The following is a 14,589-nucleotide window of genomic DNA, read 5'->3' as shown; positions in this document are numbered from 1 at the left end:
GCTCTCAAGATTGGAAGGGACGTAAAAGCTCATTTGGTCCAATGAATCATCTAGTGACTGAAATTTGTCAGCAGCCGTCTTGACTCTGCTTGTATACTTACAGAGGTGGGTGTCTCACTACCTTCTCATGAGCTGGCCCTTTTGCAGACAACTGAATTTTTAGAAAATCCTTGGTTATACCAAGCCAAAATGGCTTCCTAACAGAATTCCCACTTTTTTAACATTGAATTTAGCTTCTGGCAGCATGTGGAACAGGCCCCTCTTCCCAGTGACTTAGAGATGACCTTTGTATTTTCCTGGACCTTCACTAGGCTAAGCAGCACCCCTGGCCCATCAAGTCCCTTAAATTACCTATCAGGGTTCTATAGGTTCAACCCTGTGTTTTTACAGCCATGACAATGAATCCCAACCTCCATCTTTCCAAGTCCCAGATCAAAGTAAGTGAAGAGAGTGGTGGGATTTGTCTACCACTCGTTCAAAGCACCACCCTGCCCCAAACCCTCCTGCCCCTCTTCACCTTGTTGATGTCCAACAACTCCTCGGAGGATTTTGCCCTCAGGCACTGCAGCAGAGCTACGGAGTCTGATACATTGCAACCACATATACGTGCAATCACCTGCAACTATTTCCAGAGAAGGACTGAGTCAGAGCACAGCACTGAAAGCCGCCAAAAAAAAAAAAAAAGAAAGAAAGAAAAAGAAAATTTGAAAGAATCCTTGATCCAGCCATAGGCTGGTTCCTTACATATGAAGGCTGCTACCCCTTCCTGCTCCCACATATACGTAACAGGAGGTACATATTAAGGATAGGCTGGCACTGGACCTCTTTGCTCTCCTGCCTGACCCTCCTTGCCATCTGTAGCAACTGCCAGAACTGGAGGAAGTGGTAGGTCAGCCTGTGGCTCTGGAATAAAGTCAAGCTTCCTGGTCATGGAGACACCAGTCCTAGGTTGTTGGCTCCATTAACACTGGGCCCCACTGAGCCCAGAAGCCCAACTCAGGAGCCCCAAGAGTGAGGAGCACCTTTGTAAGCATGACTTAACTGTCAGGTAAGGCATGGCTCTAGCTCAGTCTTAGCTTGTCAGCTCTGGTAAGCCCCAGCTTCACTGCAGGCTAGAATACTCCAAACATCTTTGCCTGTCTCCCACCAATTCCACTCATCCCCACCTCCTCTGAGATGTCCTTTCATGAACTCCTCCCTCTGATTTCCAGGCACCTCAAGGATTCCCACCTTCTTTTCCTAGCCTTTCCCTAAACACTGTCTTGCCTGGTCATTGAACTTTCCTTGGGAGCTTATCCCTTGAAGCTCTGGTCCTTAAGTGTCCGGGAGTCATGAATGCTCTGGGAATCCAATAAAAGCTACAAAGCATCTCCCTGTAAAAACTCACAAACCCACAGAATCCGCATACAACCGTAGGAACCCGAGGACCACGTCCCAGACTTTTCATGGACTCCAGGTTAAAAAGCCTTGTCATAAAAAGATGGTCTTCTCAAGTCAGTGTGGCCTGTCTCCATTTATAAACCCACAGGTCCTAACATAGCTGGGAAGACAAGGGATACTCAATATATGTGTACTAAATGAGTAAGTATGTGTGCAAACCAGAAGATGATATATGGTATTCTCCAAATCAATATTCTCGTTGTATTGCAGGTATCTTCACAATATTATAACTCTATGTCTCTGCTCTTGGTGTACACTGTTATTGTCTATAAGGTGTTTAGACACTTAAATGTCTCACTTAAATATACAGTCCCCAGGAGATGGCTCCACAGCCCTGTGCTAATATTCATTGACTGAATCAGCTCATTTGTTAACTCATTCATTCAGCAAACATTGGCAGTCACCTACTAGACACTAGGCACTATGCTAGGACATGAAAGATCTAAAGACCTTGGTCTCCAGGTCCTCACTGTCTGGTAGAGCACTAAAACAAGATGACAGATGACAAAAGTCTGGGGTACATGCCTCACCGCCCCCTCACAGTCTCATGCCAGGTAACATGAATCGGTTACAGTGTTCTTTCCTATTGAACTGGAAACAGCCTCAGACTCTTTCTTAACATAGTATTCTAGGTGGAATGGAGTATGTACAGGAGATGAGCTGCATATGACACAGGGGACTGAGTTATATATCTCAGGTGAAGGATAGTGAATAAGAGGTAAGAACTATCACATACACACTCATGTACACACACACACACACATATTCACGCTCACCAGCATATTTCATTTAAGACCTACTTCTTATTGAACCAGGCCTTCCACAGAGCACTAAGATCCACCTTGGCCAGCACCGGATTTTTTGGCCTCAGGCAATGCAGCAGGGCCACAGAGTCTGACACATTGCAATGGCTAAGCACATGGTCTATCAACACCTGACCACATTCTCCCCTGGCCAAGTAGAGGAAGCTAGCAAGGTATTAACAATGTACCTACATCTTCATTCCTCTCATCATCGGGGGCCCGCAGGAAAGGGATGATGGCCACCCCACTCTCCATGATGGCTTTGTGGAATAAGCCACTGGCCATGGGGGACAGTATCTGGAAAGAGAACATAGGAGGCCAGGAAAAGTTATGCAGGGGACCCCACCCATCCACCACACACACCACCCATCCTTCCTTAAAGAAACCTTCCCAGGAAGTCTCCTTAAAAGCGCTCTGCTTATTTAAAAAAAAAAAAAAGCCCTGGTTTGGGGATTCAAGGACTAGCCATGAAGTTTTGGGCAAGTTATTTAATTTCCTGGGCCCCAGGCTCCTCAGGAACTTTGAGGTCAAGCATTCTAGTGTGTGAATGCTAGCTCCTTTACTTCCTAACTGGAGAACCTCAGGAAGGTTGCGCTCTATTTCTGAGCATCGATTTACTCCCTGTAAAACTGGAAAGAAAAAAGGAGCCCATGTCACAGAATTGTTGTGTAGAGCAGAAGTAACAAATATAGAAGGCTTTGTACAATGTCTGGTCAAATAGCACACACTCAGGCATTGGTGGCTGTTATCATACATGTAAAACTTGATACTATAATTCATCTTATTGAGTTATTTTGAAGATATTAAAATATCTAATATATTGTCAAGTGCTATACAGCAGAAGCTCTCTTAACCCACTTCTGTGATTAATGGATTAGCTGAGGCCCAGGAGATGCCAACCATTCAGAGCCAGTGGGCTGTTCTCTAACCCACTACGTGTTTCTATTCCCACCAGTTTGTGGCCATGAGTCAGGTGCACTTGCTTTCAAACTTGTTTTGTTAGTTACACTTGCTATTGTGATGAGCTACTCAATGAAATATCATGGGAACCAATGAAGTATGCGTGTAAAAAGAAAAACAAAATTATGCTTGGGGAAAGAAACCTTTGATAAAAGCAAGTAGCTGAAAAATCCGGTTGTATTAGGACACCTGGGTGGCTCAGTGGTTGAGCGTCTGCCTTTGGCTCAGGGCATGATCCCAGGGTCCTAGGATCGAGTCCTGCATCAGGCTCCCCACAGAGCCTGCTTCTCCCTCTGCCTGTGTCTCTGCCTCTCTCTATGTCTCTCATGAATAAATAAATAAAATTGTTAAAAAGACAGCTGTATTAATTAATTTGGTGTGAACGAGGTAAGAATAAAATATGGGGGGAGGCAGCAGAGCATTCCATGAGTGCACCACATTCACAGACTACAATGCAGGCACCTTCAGTTCATGCTTGCTGTAAAGAAGCTAAAGCTGCTATTAGAGGACAATGAGTCGGGTGGGTGGTGTATGCCAGAGAGCCCACATTGGACCTCCAGTCAGCAGGTCAACCCTCAAACCACTGAGGGAGAAATGTACACTTCATGTTGGAAGCTGAAATAAAATGTTAGATGTTTTAGCTGAATTTTTCTATTAAATAAGTAATTATCAGTCCTGATAATTAGATAACAGGGCTTCTATCCTAAAAATATAAGAGAGTTTTTCTTCAAATTATTACTTACTATGTGATCTTGGGCAGTTTATTTAAACTCTTCCCCATGATGGCTTTCGTCCCCGAAATGAGACTGAGCTCCTAACTCACAATGTGAGGCTTGCGGGAGACGTGTATACAAGTGTTTGTTCAACATGAAAACACCAATCAGCTGCAAGTGATTCATGGTCCTCGTTTTTGTGAGCTCCCCCACTGAGGTTGGTTCAAGCCCCCAAAGAGAAGAACTCACAAGGCCGGAAACACTTATGGCTCCTGCTGACTCGCCAAAGATGGTCACAGAGTGTGGGTCCCCCCCGAAGAACTCGATATTCTCCTGGACCCAGGTTAAGGCGGCCAACTGGTCCAGGAAGGCCCAGTTCCCTGGAGCGTGCTGGTCCCCTGTGCTGGGGCAAGAGGCAGGATGAGAATACTCAATGGACTTCTATTTGTTTCCCGAAGCTCGAGGAACTCAAGGTGGAGGCCATGCGTGGGTGTCAGGGCATCACCACTCCTGCTGGCGGTGAAGGGTGGAAGGTCGGAGGCACAGGGCATTGAGGAGAACTGGGCTTGTTTCTCATCCTCCTGGGATTTGTTTTTGTTTTTGTATGTGACAGTCTGATGAAAGTTACGTATCCCAGAAAAAGGCACAGTCTTACACGTGCAATTTGAGGGTATTCATAGGCTGCCCTGAATCCATGGATTCCAGAGAGTCAGTCTGCACCAAGGAGCAAGGCCTCCTGGGTCTAGAGGTTCCAGTGAATGACTCCGTGAGTAACAATGCTAATAACAGTGCAGTGGCAGCATCGTGCATGACACTGTCCTAAGGACTTTAAGGTCGATGCTCCTGTGATTTTTCCAGCATGTGAGGTAGGTGGTGCTGGTTTTTCTCCTTTACTCCTCTGGGTCCTCTCTGCACCCTTTTCTGCCCTCTCCCAAAAGGCTGACACCTTTGAAGTGCATCACCCAGGCTTCCAGCTATGGGCAGTCAGTGGGAGCCACTGGCCCGGGGCTTAGAGGGTGGGCTACTGAGAGACCGGGAAGTTTATTCCACTGCCCCAGGCACCCTCCCTGCTGGGAAGTGCCTTGGCAGTGGCTTTGTTTCCCCTCCAAGAAATCTATGAGCATGCCCTAAGGATACTGCCCAACACACGGTCCTGTCACAGACAGGAAACTGAGGCACAGAGAAGTTAAACCTCTTGCCCAAGAGCTAAAAAGTTTCGGGGCTGGAAGTCAAACCCAACCTGTCTGGCCCCAGAGTCCAAGCCCCTAACCATGCCTGCAAGTTGTGGCCCCTGCAGAATAGCATCTTTCCCAGGTAGGCAGACAATTAATGGGGAAAGCAAGACAAAATAAGTACGAATCCAAGAAATATCTAGATCAAAACACCTATGTGGTGCACAGCATATGTGAGTAGCCCTGGGACCACATTCTACTCTGCTCCATCCACCCGCCCCACATGGCTCCTCAGGCTGCTTCCCTGCACCTGTCCACGATGCCTGCTTCTCTCCCAACTGCCTCATGTCTGCCCAGGAGCCACGGCCTGCCGATTCCACCTCCATCCCATTGTGGCTTTCACCTTGTTTCCTATTCCTCCATTTCTATTTATCCAGATTCACAATCTGATCACTTACGGTATGGGTGACCTTGGGCAAGTCACTTAACTGGCTTCCCATCAGTGTCTCATGTCTAAAACACGGCTGGTGCCTGCTTCACATGTGGTTGTGAAGACTGACTGTGCAGGCACACCGTAAGGCTGTGTAGGTGTTAACAATTGCTCTGGTTATTCAACTACCACCCCGCTTTATCCCCGTGGCCGGCATCAAGACTGTGCAGTAGCCTCCTGACCAGACTCCTCCACTGCAGCCCGGGCAGCCCCAGTCCATCCTCCAGCTGCTCTGGAGTGACCTTCCTGATACGCTGCCCTGAGAAGGGCACCACTTGGTCCCTCAGCCTCCATGCATGACCTGGCATTCAGAGCCTTTCCACACCCATCTCCTGCCATATCCTCACCTTCCTGCCTACTAGAACCTGTATTTTATGAACAGTTTTTGGAAACCTTTCTAGCAGACAAATCTTATGCAGAGTCCCAATGAACTGAGCAGCTGAAAGTGTAATCTATCTCCTCTCCACCCTCCCTACCTCCACTGAGGCCCCAGACCCCCAGCCCAGTGCCACAGGCCCAAAGCACAGCTTGCAAGTGTTGTCCCAGGCCTGCCCACATGTAGATTCATCTCCTTCCAATGTCCTAGCTTTTGCTCTGGTGGCGCCTTTGCCAAGTATACTCTTCTCCAACCTCTCCTCTCAAACCCAACCTCGTTTTGGAGGTGCAATTAGAATGCCGCCATTCTCATGAAGCCTCCCTGATTGCTTACAGCTCCCTTCTCTGTGTGTACAGCCCCACTGCCTTGCACCCTCAGAGCATTAATCACATCTTGCCCAGTAGCATGGACACTTGTGTGCCTGTATTATCTCCCCCATAACACTGCTCCTCTTGGCTCACACTGCCCCCGGGTCAGGGCTCAGAGTCTGCTATGTTCTAAGTAGGACAATAGAAGTTGTCAAGCTCTGCTCTGAGAGCTCTGGGAAGTTGCCTCCCTCACCCCCCTCCACCCCCGCTGTGTTTCCACTTTTCAACTGCAAGATGGGAATAACAACAATACGTTTCTTATAGGATTACTCTGGGGGCGGGTTGAAATAACATATGGCAAGTGCACAGCACCATGCCTGGCTCCTAGTGAGTGCCTGTTCCATGTTGGATATTACCACAGAGAGGGAAGCCAGCACAATGGAGTGATTACTCTCAGGTGAGCATCCAAGAAGCCTTGACATGGGGCCCTATAACTGCTCACCCATCCTGCTTCCTCAAATTCCAGGGCACACCTCAGGGCTACATTTCTCCACCTCCCTTTGGGTGGCTGGGTGTGGCCATGTGGCTGAGCTCTGCCAATGACATATGAATAAGAATGTTGAACACCACCTTCAGACTGACCCAGAAAGACCTCCCTTTCATGACCTCTGTAGTTTGTCCATCTGCTGGCCAAATGCAGAGGGTTAGGTCCCTTAAGAAGGGCAGAGCCACAAGATGGAAAGATCCCGGGTCCCTGATTGACCATGGAGAAAGATCTCTGTAAGTCAGGATCACTCAACTAGACCTTATTTGAGTGAGAAAGGGATTTTTGTTTTAAGCCACCAATGTGGCTTAGACCTAAGACTTAGGTATTTATCTGTTACAGCTGCAAAAATTACCTAACTCATTTGGGTCATATTTGTTCAATGTCACTGAAGGCTCATTCCTGCTTAGGTGGCTAGGCACTGAATCCCCTATGGCTGTTGCACAGCTGTGCCTTGAGGACTCAGAGTGTCAATCACTTGGGGATACTCACTTGAAGAAACCAAATATTCCTAGCCGGTACTGGGTTGTCACAATCAGCACATCCTCATAGGCAGCCAGGGCGGACCCATCGAAGATGGAGGCTGAGCCAGTCTCAAAGGCACCTCCAGGGAACCACACCATGACCTGCAGAGGGGAAAGGAACTTTCCAGTCAATGTGCCAGCCATTCACATCCCCTCCCCATGCATTTTGAGACCTTCTTTCTTGAGGGAAATATAAGTGTCTCACTTTCTTTACTAAGTAGTATCAGAGGTTTTGTCTTTTGAAGAAAGCCCAGGAATAGGCATATGGGCTCTGGCATCTGAGTGTCTGGGTTTGATTCCCAGCTCTGCCACTCGTGAGCTGTGTTGGGTAGATTACTTAACCTCTCTGAGGTTCGTTTTTCTCATCTGTAAGATGTGAAGAATGAAGGTATCATACTTATGGGTTAGTATGAGATTTAAAGAAGATCCCACATCTAAAGTTCTTAGAACAATTTCGAGTGCTCAGAAAGTATTAACTAAATATCACTGAACTTGTGACCCACAGGAAGCTGGAAATCATTGTAAGCCATGTAGGAGAGCACTTTGGCTGTTTTAACTTAACTCTTTCCCCTACCTACAGAGAGAAGAGAAGTGAGGAGAGATAAAAGGGAAGAGAAGTGTGAAAACTTTACTATATTGATTAAAGAAATTGGGACTGGGGAACATAAAATACTCACATGGTACTATCAGGATTGATATACTTATTTAAAAATTCTTTCCATTCTCTCTTTTTTTAAAGATTTGTTTATTTTAGTGAGACAGAGTGTGTGTGGGTGGGGAGGGGCAGAGTGAGAGAGAGTCTTAAGTCTGAGCATGGAGCCCAATTTCACAGCCCTGAGATCATGACCTGAGCAGAAACCAGGAGTCTGATGCTTAACCCACTGTGCCACCCAAGGGCCCTTCTCTTTTTTTAAGGCCATATTAGGGACTACAACACTTGGGGCAGGAAAAGAGGATAAAGACACTGAGAAAAAAGAAGGACCAGACAAAGCACCGGACCTGCCACTTACTGTTGTGTACAATGTGAATGAGTCATGTAATCCCTGTGCCTCATCTTCTTAATCTGTACTTTGGGTCCAATAATCCTTACCCACCTGTGCCTGGCACATAGTCAGTGCTCAGTATATATTGCTACCATCCAACAGTTTCCCATTGCAGTGGCACATGGGAAAGAGGATAACGGGAGGGTGTAGTTAAAAATTAGCACCTTTCCCATTCACTTATACAGAGATATTTTACATTCTTAAGTGAAATACTGAATATTATTACCTGTCCTCATTGCCAACAGAAAAAATGGAGGATGAAATTATCCTCTTTAGAAAAGGATTTCCCCAACAAACAAGCAAACAGAAAATCAGGGTCCTTTTAAGCAGTGTCTTTCTACAGGTTTACAGACCATTAAATAGTCAACAGAAGGGGAAAACAAAACAAAATAAAAATCAAAGGTCAAGTCACTGCCAACAAAAAAGCAATCAGGAAGGAAGATAAAGAGAATCCGTCATTAGCTAACTTTTTTGAAGAGTTATTGATGCGTCCCTTTTACCCAACAGGGTGTAGGTTTGATTCTAGACAAGCAGCTACTCTGCCTGGGTCCCAGGCCAACAACCTGCAAGCTGGAGTTCCTGGCATGGCAGGCAGCCTTACGGGGAGCTTGGAGCCGGTGTTCGCGTGGGCTGGTGCGTAGATGTTAAGGTACAGGCAGTCTTCGGACACTTCCAAATTGGGGTAATGCACCTTGAGAAAGCGTTGATCTGAGAGCAGCCACACTGAGTTCTGGAGGCACCTTGGAGGAAGGAAAAAGAGATCTTCAGAGTTGCTGTCAGCAAAGTTGCCTGGGAGGGGCTGGGTCTTGTGATTGCAGGGAGGCCTGGTGGTCTCCTGTGTCTGAGCAGAGGAGGCATATGGGAGCTATTGGTATAAAGTCTAATCATCTCCCCAGATGGCATATGGCACAAAGAAACAAACTATAATCCTTTTGGATCTGGTTTTTGGGTAGGAAAGTACGTTGTGCAGAATAATTGCACCATTAACTTCCAGCACCCACTCATGCCTACAGCCACTACCCCAATTCAGACATACACATAAAGATTCAACATGGCTCAGCAATTCCCCAAACTAGGGCACTCAAGACTCTGGGCTGCATATCAAGAGCTTTGCTCTAGCAGCTCTCTTTTCTGCCCCCCACAAGGACATTCCTGGGCCTTTCCACGAGGAGCCAGTGGAGGTAGATGTGCAGGGAGATTCCTGTATCCAAGGCTTTGCTCAAGCTTGTCCCTATGCCCAGACTGCTGTCTCCTCATATCTGTTTGCTCATGTTCTTCCCTTTCTTTCAGATCTACTCCAGGTCCCACCTCCTCCAAGAAGCCTCCTGAGATTTCTCCAGTTAGACTGCAGCTCTTTAGAAACACCTACATATTTTGTGTTCTTTCCTAGAAGTTCTCCTAGGCTTGTACATGAGTTACCATCTTCCCCAACTCAAATGTGAGCAACTAAAAGCTGTTGTAGTCACCTCAGTACCTCAGAGCCCCTAGCACTGAGCCTGTGACACAATAAGATTGAGACTAACATATGTGATTCCTAACATACTAAGTGCTCAATTACTGTTATTTTTTTTAATAGAAGAGTTTACAGCTTACACAGTGGGAAACCATCACTGCAAATCTACCTCCTGACAAGTGCTTATACCTTTTTGCCCCTTTGTATGTAGTTTATGAGCAATCAAGCCCTCACTGCTTTCAGCAAAGCCCCCAAGGTTAGACTAGGTGGTTCCTTCTCAACAAGGTTGCCCTTGTCACTCTGTATCTTAATTTTTGTTATTATGTATGCCCCTGCAACCCCCACCAGCCTATAGGTTCCTTCAGGGCAGCTGTGACCAGCCCATTATGTGTCCCCCAAGGCCTCACAGAGAGGCAGTGACTGAGTTGGTTCTCGATGGAAACTAGTTGAATGAATGCATGAAGGAAGGAACAGAGGAGTTTCAGCCTAGTGTTCTTGCTCCCTGGGCCACAGGGGGTCTGCTTCTCTGACTTAGGGAGCTTCCTGGCACCAGGGTACTCCTTCTGCCTGGGACCCCAAAGCTAAGAACCAAGAACCAGTGTGGCCCAACCTGAGGACTTCACAGAATCTGAGCATCAGAAGATTCTTGGGGATTTTCAAGTCTCACCTCCCAACCTATGTTCAAGTCCTCAACATGATTCATCCACCTCAGCTTAGAAATTTGCAGTGACTGGGAGCCCCTGACCCAGGACACATGGCGGGGCGGGGGGGGGGGGGTGGTGACACGGAAACACCTAGACAAAGATGCAGTCAGTCCATCTAACAGTTGTTCCCAAATCTGATGGGCCCTCAAATCCCTAGTCACCTTTCAGTGAACCCAGTTTCCTGGGCCCAGCTCTGGAGATTTTGACTCAGGAAGTCCAAGAAGGGAGCCCAAGGAATGTGCATGCTCTGAACACCACCATGGGGATCCCGCCTGTCAGCCAGCTGGGGAGCCATGCTATTACAGAAGCCTCGTCTACTTCCGCAGTCCTCTTCTTCCTCCTCCTTGGGGCCCCCACCTTGCCCAGGGAGCTGCATGACTTTGATTCCCCCTCAGTGCTCTGCCCCCACGCCCAGGTCACATTGCACCATGGGACCGAACCTGCTCTTACAATTTAGGATAGGACGTGGCATCTCGTGAGTCATTCCAGAGCAATGCAGGCTTGGGTCTCTTAAATCGCAGGGGTCCTAGAGGGGGCGCAGCAAAGGGGATCCCGAGGAACACGTTCACAGGCATGGTGCTTCCCAGCACAGTGGCTTGCTTGCCCCGGACCCATCCCAGCCTGGTGCTCCTCACCGGTGCATCAGCAGCTGGCCCTGAAGGAACACATAGGGAGGAATCAGGGGCTGGCTAGGTAGAGAATTAGAATGAGCCCAACTAGGGGCTCCCCTCAGTGGGGGCACTCTTTCTTGGCCCAGAGGCTGGGCAATAGGAAGTATCTAGACTACCTGTCAAGGAACCCTTGCCCACTGCTTCCTTTAAGATTGCCTTAGAAGCCACTCGCATCAGAGCACCGACTTAGTTTCTCCTAGGAGCATAGCATCAAGGCACAAAATCTTCCGTGGTCATCTTGGGGAACAAGTAACCCCTCCCCCCACTCTGCAGCATGGATTTCCTTTACTCTAGAACTGATCAATGCCAGGCTCTGCAGATCCTAGGACCCCAGAGTCATCTGGCCTGGAGTCATTTTCACACCTACCAGCACATTTGCTGTCATGTCTGTGCATACCCTATACGACTATTAGCTTTTTAATTTTTCTTACAACAAAATTTAAATAAACTTTAAAAATCTTATCTAGAGGAATCCTTAGCAATAACATCTATGGAATTGTGCTTTTGAGGAGTTAGGTATATCTTTTTAAATACACATGAAAATATACATCAATGAAAATAAAAAGTTCTCACGTAGATCCCACCCGACATCAGCTCATCCACCTCTAGGGCTATGAGAATGACATTTTGGGAAACCGAAAGTGCAAACTTCTCATTTTCAACATAGAATATAGAGTGTCGAGAAGGTCACTGCCCAGCTATTTACTTAGTAGGACTCAGCTGTCTTGGTGCTACCTGCTGTAATATCATTTTACTAGTGTAAGTCCTGTGCAGGAAGGCAGTAGTACAAAGCATGGGCTCCGTCCTATGCCCCTCCCCAGGGCTTGGGACAGAGGGCTCTCCAGGCTCTGACAAGGTGTGAGCAACCCACAGACAGAAGTGGGGTCTTCTGTGCTTTACCCACACCCACAAAGGAGACTCTGGAGGGTTGGCTTTCCGTAACACCAGGATATTGGTCAGGTGCCCTGAGGTTACTATGTGGCCTTTCACGAGCCTTCAGACCCCTGAGAAATATGTTTGCACTAATGGAAAATCCTTCAGGGTAAGGAAATCCCCCTACCCCATCTTCTGAGGGCCCTCCTCTCCCACTGGGTGTCTCACCCTCGGTGGCTGCTGCAAGGACCCAAACAGCCCAGATCAGAGTCTGGCCCAGATGCCCCCACTCCCCGCTCATCCGACTGGCCTGCCTGAACTCCCTGAACATCCACGGCCGCAGCTGGCCTCAGAGAGCTTCGGTCAGGGGCAAGAAAGGGCTTCCTGTTAGCAGACAAATGGTGAGCAGGCAGGCACAGGACACAGGGCTGGTGAAGAAAGGCATCGGACCAAGATTTTTGGAGGAATTGGCCAAGCAAGACTTTCCTGTTCTGATTTACATAAGGAGAAGCTGATGATTAACTTGTGGGCTGGGGAAGGATAACGTGGTAGGCTCTGGGCGTGCGGGCTGGAACAAATAGAAGGGACATTTGGGATCAGGTAAGTCAAAGACCTAAACTCCAATGCCTGGAGGGGCCAGGAAGGCAGCAAAGAAGCAGTGGATGAAGCTGGTTGGGAGAGCTCAACAGGCTGTGGTGGAGACTGTGGAACACAGGACAGCACACGTCCTGTTTTTAAGGGGCAATGACTTCTCAACTCCAGTACACATTTGCCTTGTGACAATGTAGATACACCAAACAAGAAGTCAGTGATATCTCTCCATTTTTATATGTGGCTTCAATTTTTAAAAATCATGATATGAGCCCAATGCACTATTTCCACTGGCTTCAGTTGTTTGCAGTTCTGATCTAGACCTAGCCCCCTCGTGTAAATATTAAGAGACAAGTCCAAAGAGGTGAAGTAACTATACACAGTTCTGTTGGAGCCTGTCCTTAGCACTCTGGTGGATCATAGAAGATCCACCACAGGACCCAGGAGCATCACCATCCTGCTTCCAGCAGGGTCCACATCGCCCTCGGGGTAAAGGGTGAGGCTTTCCAAGTGCTTGGGGCCAGGTGGGTAGAATCAGAATTATCTGGGATACTTGAAATTGTGTCCTTCAGGTCTGTCTCCCTGGAGACATGGGGGCAGGACTTGAGCAACATCAATGGTGGGCTTGCAAAGCATCAATCTAATGCACAGGTTTCCCAAAGTAGTCACCACCTGAGAGAGGCAGGGTTGTCATGAGTAGGTATTATGTGCCTGCTGGATACAGAAGTCTGCACAACAGGTAGGGAAAGGCTTCCTAAAGGTCAGAGCAAGGGGATGCTGGATGTATTTTGCTAAAAGCAGGTGCTCTGTAAATCTCTGGATTAGAAGTCTTCCAGTAGGGATCCCTGGGTGGCGCAGCGGTTTGGCGCCTGCCTTTGGCCCAGGGCGCGATCCTGGAGACCCGGGATCGAATCCCACATCGGGCTCCCGGTGCATGGAGCCTGCTTCTCCCTCTGCCTATGTCTCTGCCTCTCTCTCTCTCTCTGTGACTATCATAAATAAATAAAAATTAAAAAAAAAAAAAGAAGTCTTCCAGTAAATATCCTTCTCCCCAACTCCAGGGCCCTTTCTGATGTGTACCAACAGTGCCAGGAATTATGGAAATAGGACTTGGGTGAAGTCCTTCCTGCAGGTTTGATTCTTAATTCAGCAAAAATCACTTCTGGTTCAAATGGAGCCTTGAAAACACCTTGAACTGCCCCCTGAAACCTAGTGAGCAGCTGTGGACAGCAGTCCCTAGGTATGACGATGAGGAGTAAGGGAGAAAGTGATTGCCTGTATCAGAAGTCTAGATGTTCAGACTGCCCACCTTTGAGGTGACCACAAATCCCAGGAGATGAATGGGGGATGGGGTGGGAATTTCTAAAATGTTTGCAGCATGCCCTGCAGACTTTCCTGGTATAGGTTAAATATTGAGCATACCAAAATCCCAATGCATGTGAATAGACATGTTGGGGTGCTGCTAGGTTCAAGCAGTTACTGCTTTTTCAACATCAAAGCCCTTAAAACAAAGGGCTATCAAAACAAAGGCAACTTGTTTTCCTGCCTTTCCCAGCAGTCCATTCCTGGCATGGCTGCCCTAAGCAGCTGCATGCTCTTGCCCATGGCCTTGAGACCATGGATCTATCGAGATAGATCCAGGTTCTATCTCGATTCTTCCTCAGAATCAAGGGTGTCCCTGAACAAATCCTTTCTTTCCTCTGGGCCTCTGTTCCCATCTTCTGATAATACCTGTGCAGACATTTTAAGATTGTAAATTCCAGAGACCCAAGCATGAATGAAGTTTCCAGAACTGCTGATAGGGCCAGAAGAACTCAGAGCAGGGTGGAGAGTCAGACAAGTTTCCGAGAAGAGAGAGAAGATTGCTGGCAGGGCAAGTAAGTGGCCCTGAAGGCACAAGCTTTGCCAGCTCAAAATGGCATCA

General features: G+C 47.7%; 1 protein-coding gene across 1 annotated transcript in view; it reads right to left on the bottom strand.

Annotated features, from left to right (window-relative positions):
- Positions 1 to 12,499, bottom strand: part of CES5A (carboxylesterase 5A) — a 30,081-nt gene extending 17,582 nt beyond the window's left edge. Inside the window, exons 1-7 of the mRNA XM_041767073.1 lie at positions 12,303 to 12,499; positions 10,981 to 11,185; positions 8,975 to 9,113; positions 7,299 to 7,432; positions 4,166 to 4,319; positions 2,436 to 2,540; positions 518 to 622 (exon numbers count right to left, since the gene is read on the bottom strand). Coding sequence (XP_041623007.1) covers positions 518 to 622; positions 2,436 to 2,540; positions 4,166 to 4,319; positions 7,299 to 7,432; positions 8,975 to 9,113; positions 10,981 to 11,185; positions 12,303 to 12,405 — 945 coding nt within the window. The 5' untranslated portion in view covers positions 12,406 to 12,499. The remainder of the gene's footprint in view (positions 1 to 517; positions 623 to 2,435; positions 2,541 to 4,165; positions 4,320 to 7,298; positions 7,433 to 8,974; positions 9,114 to 10,980; positions 11,186 to 12,302) is intronic.
- Positions 12,500 to 14,589: the final 2,090 nt, after the last annotated feature.

This window comes from Vulpes lagopus, chromosome 8 (genome assembly GCF_018345385.1).
Source record: "Vulpes lagopus strain Blue_001 chromosome 8, ASM1834538v1, whole genome shotgun sequence".
NCBI classification, from domain to species: Eukaryota; Metazoa; Chordata; class Mammalia; order Carnivora; family Canidae; genus Vulpes; species Vulpes lagopus.
The sequence above is the reverse complement of the archived record's forward strand: the minus strand, read 5'-3'. Positions and strand labels throughout refer to the sequence as shown.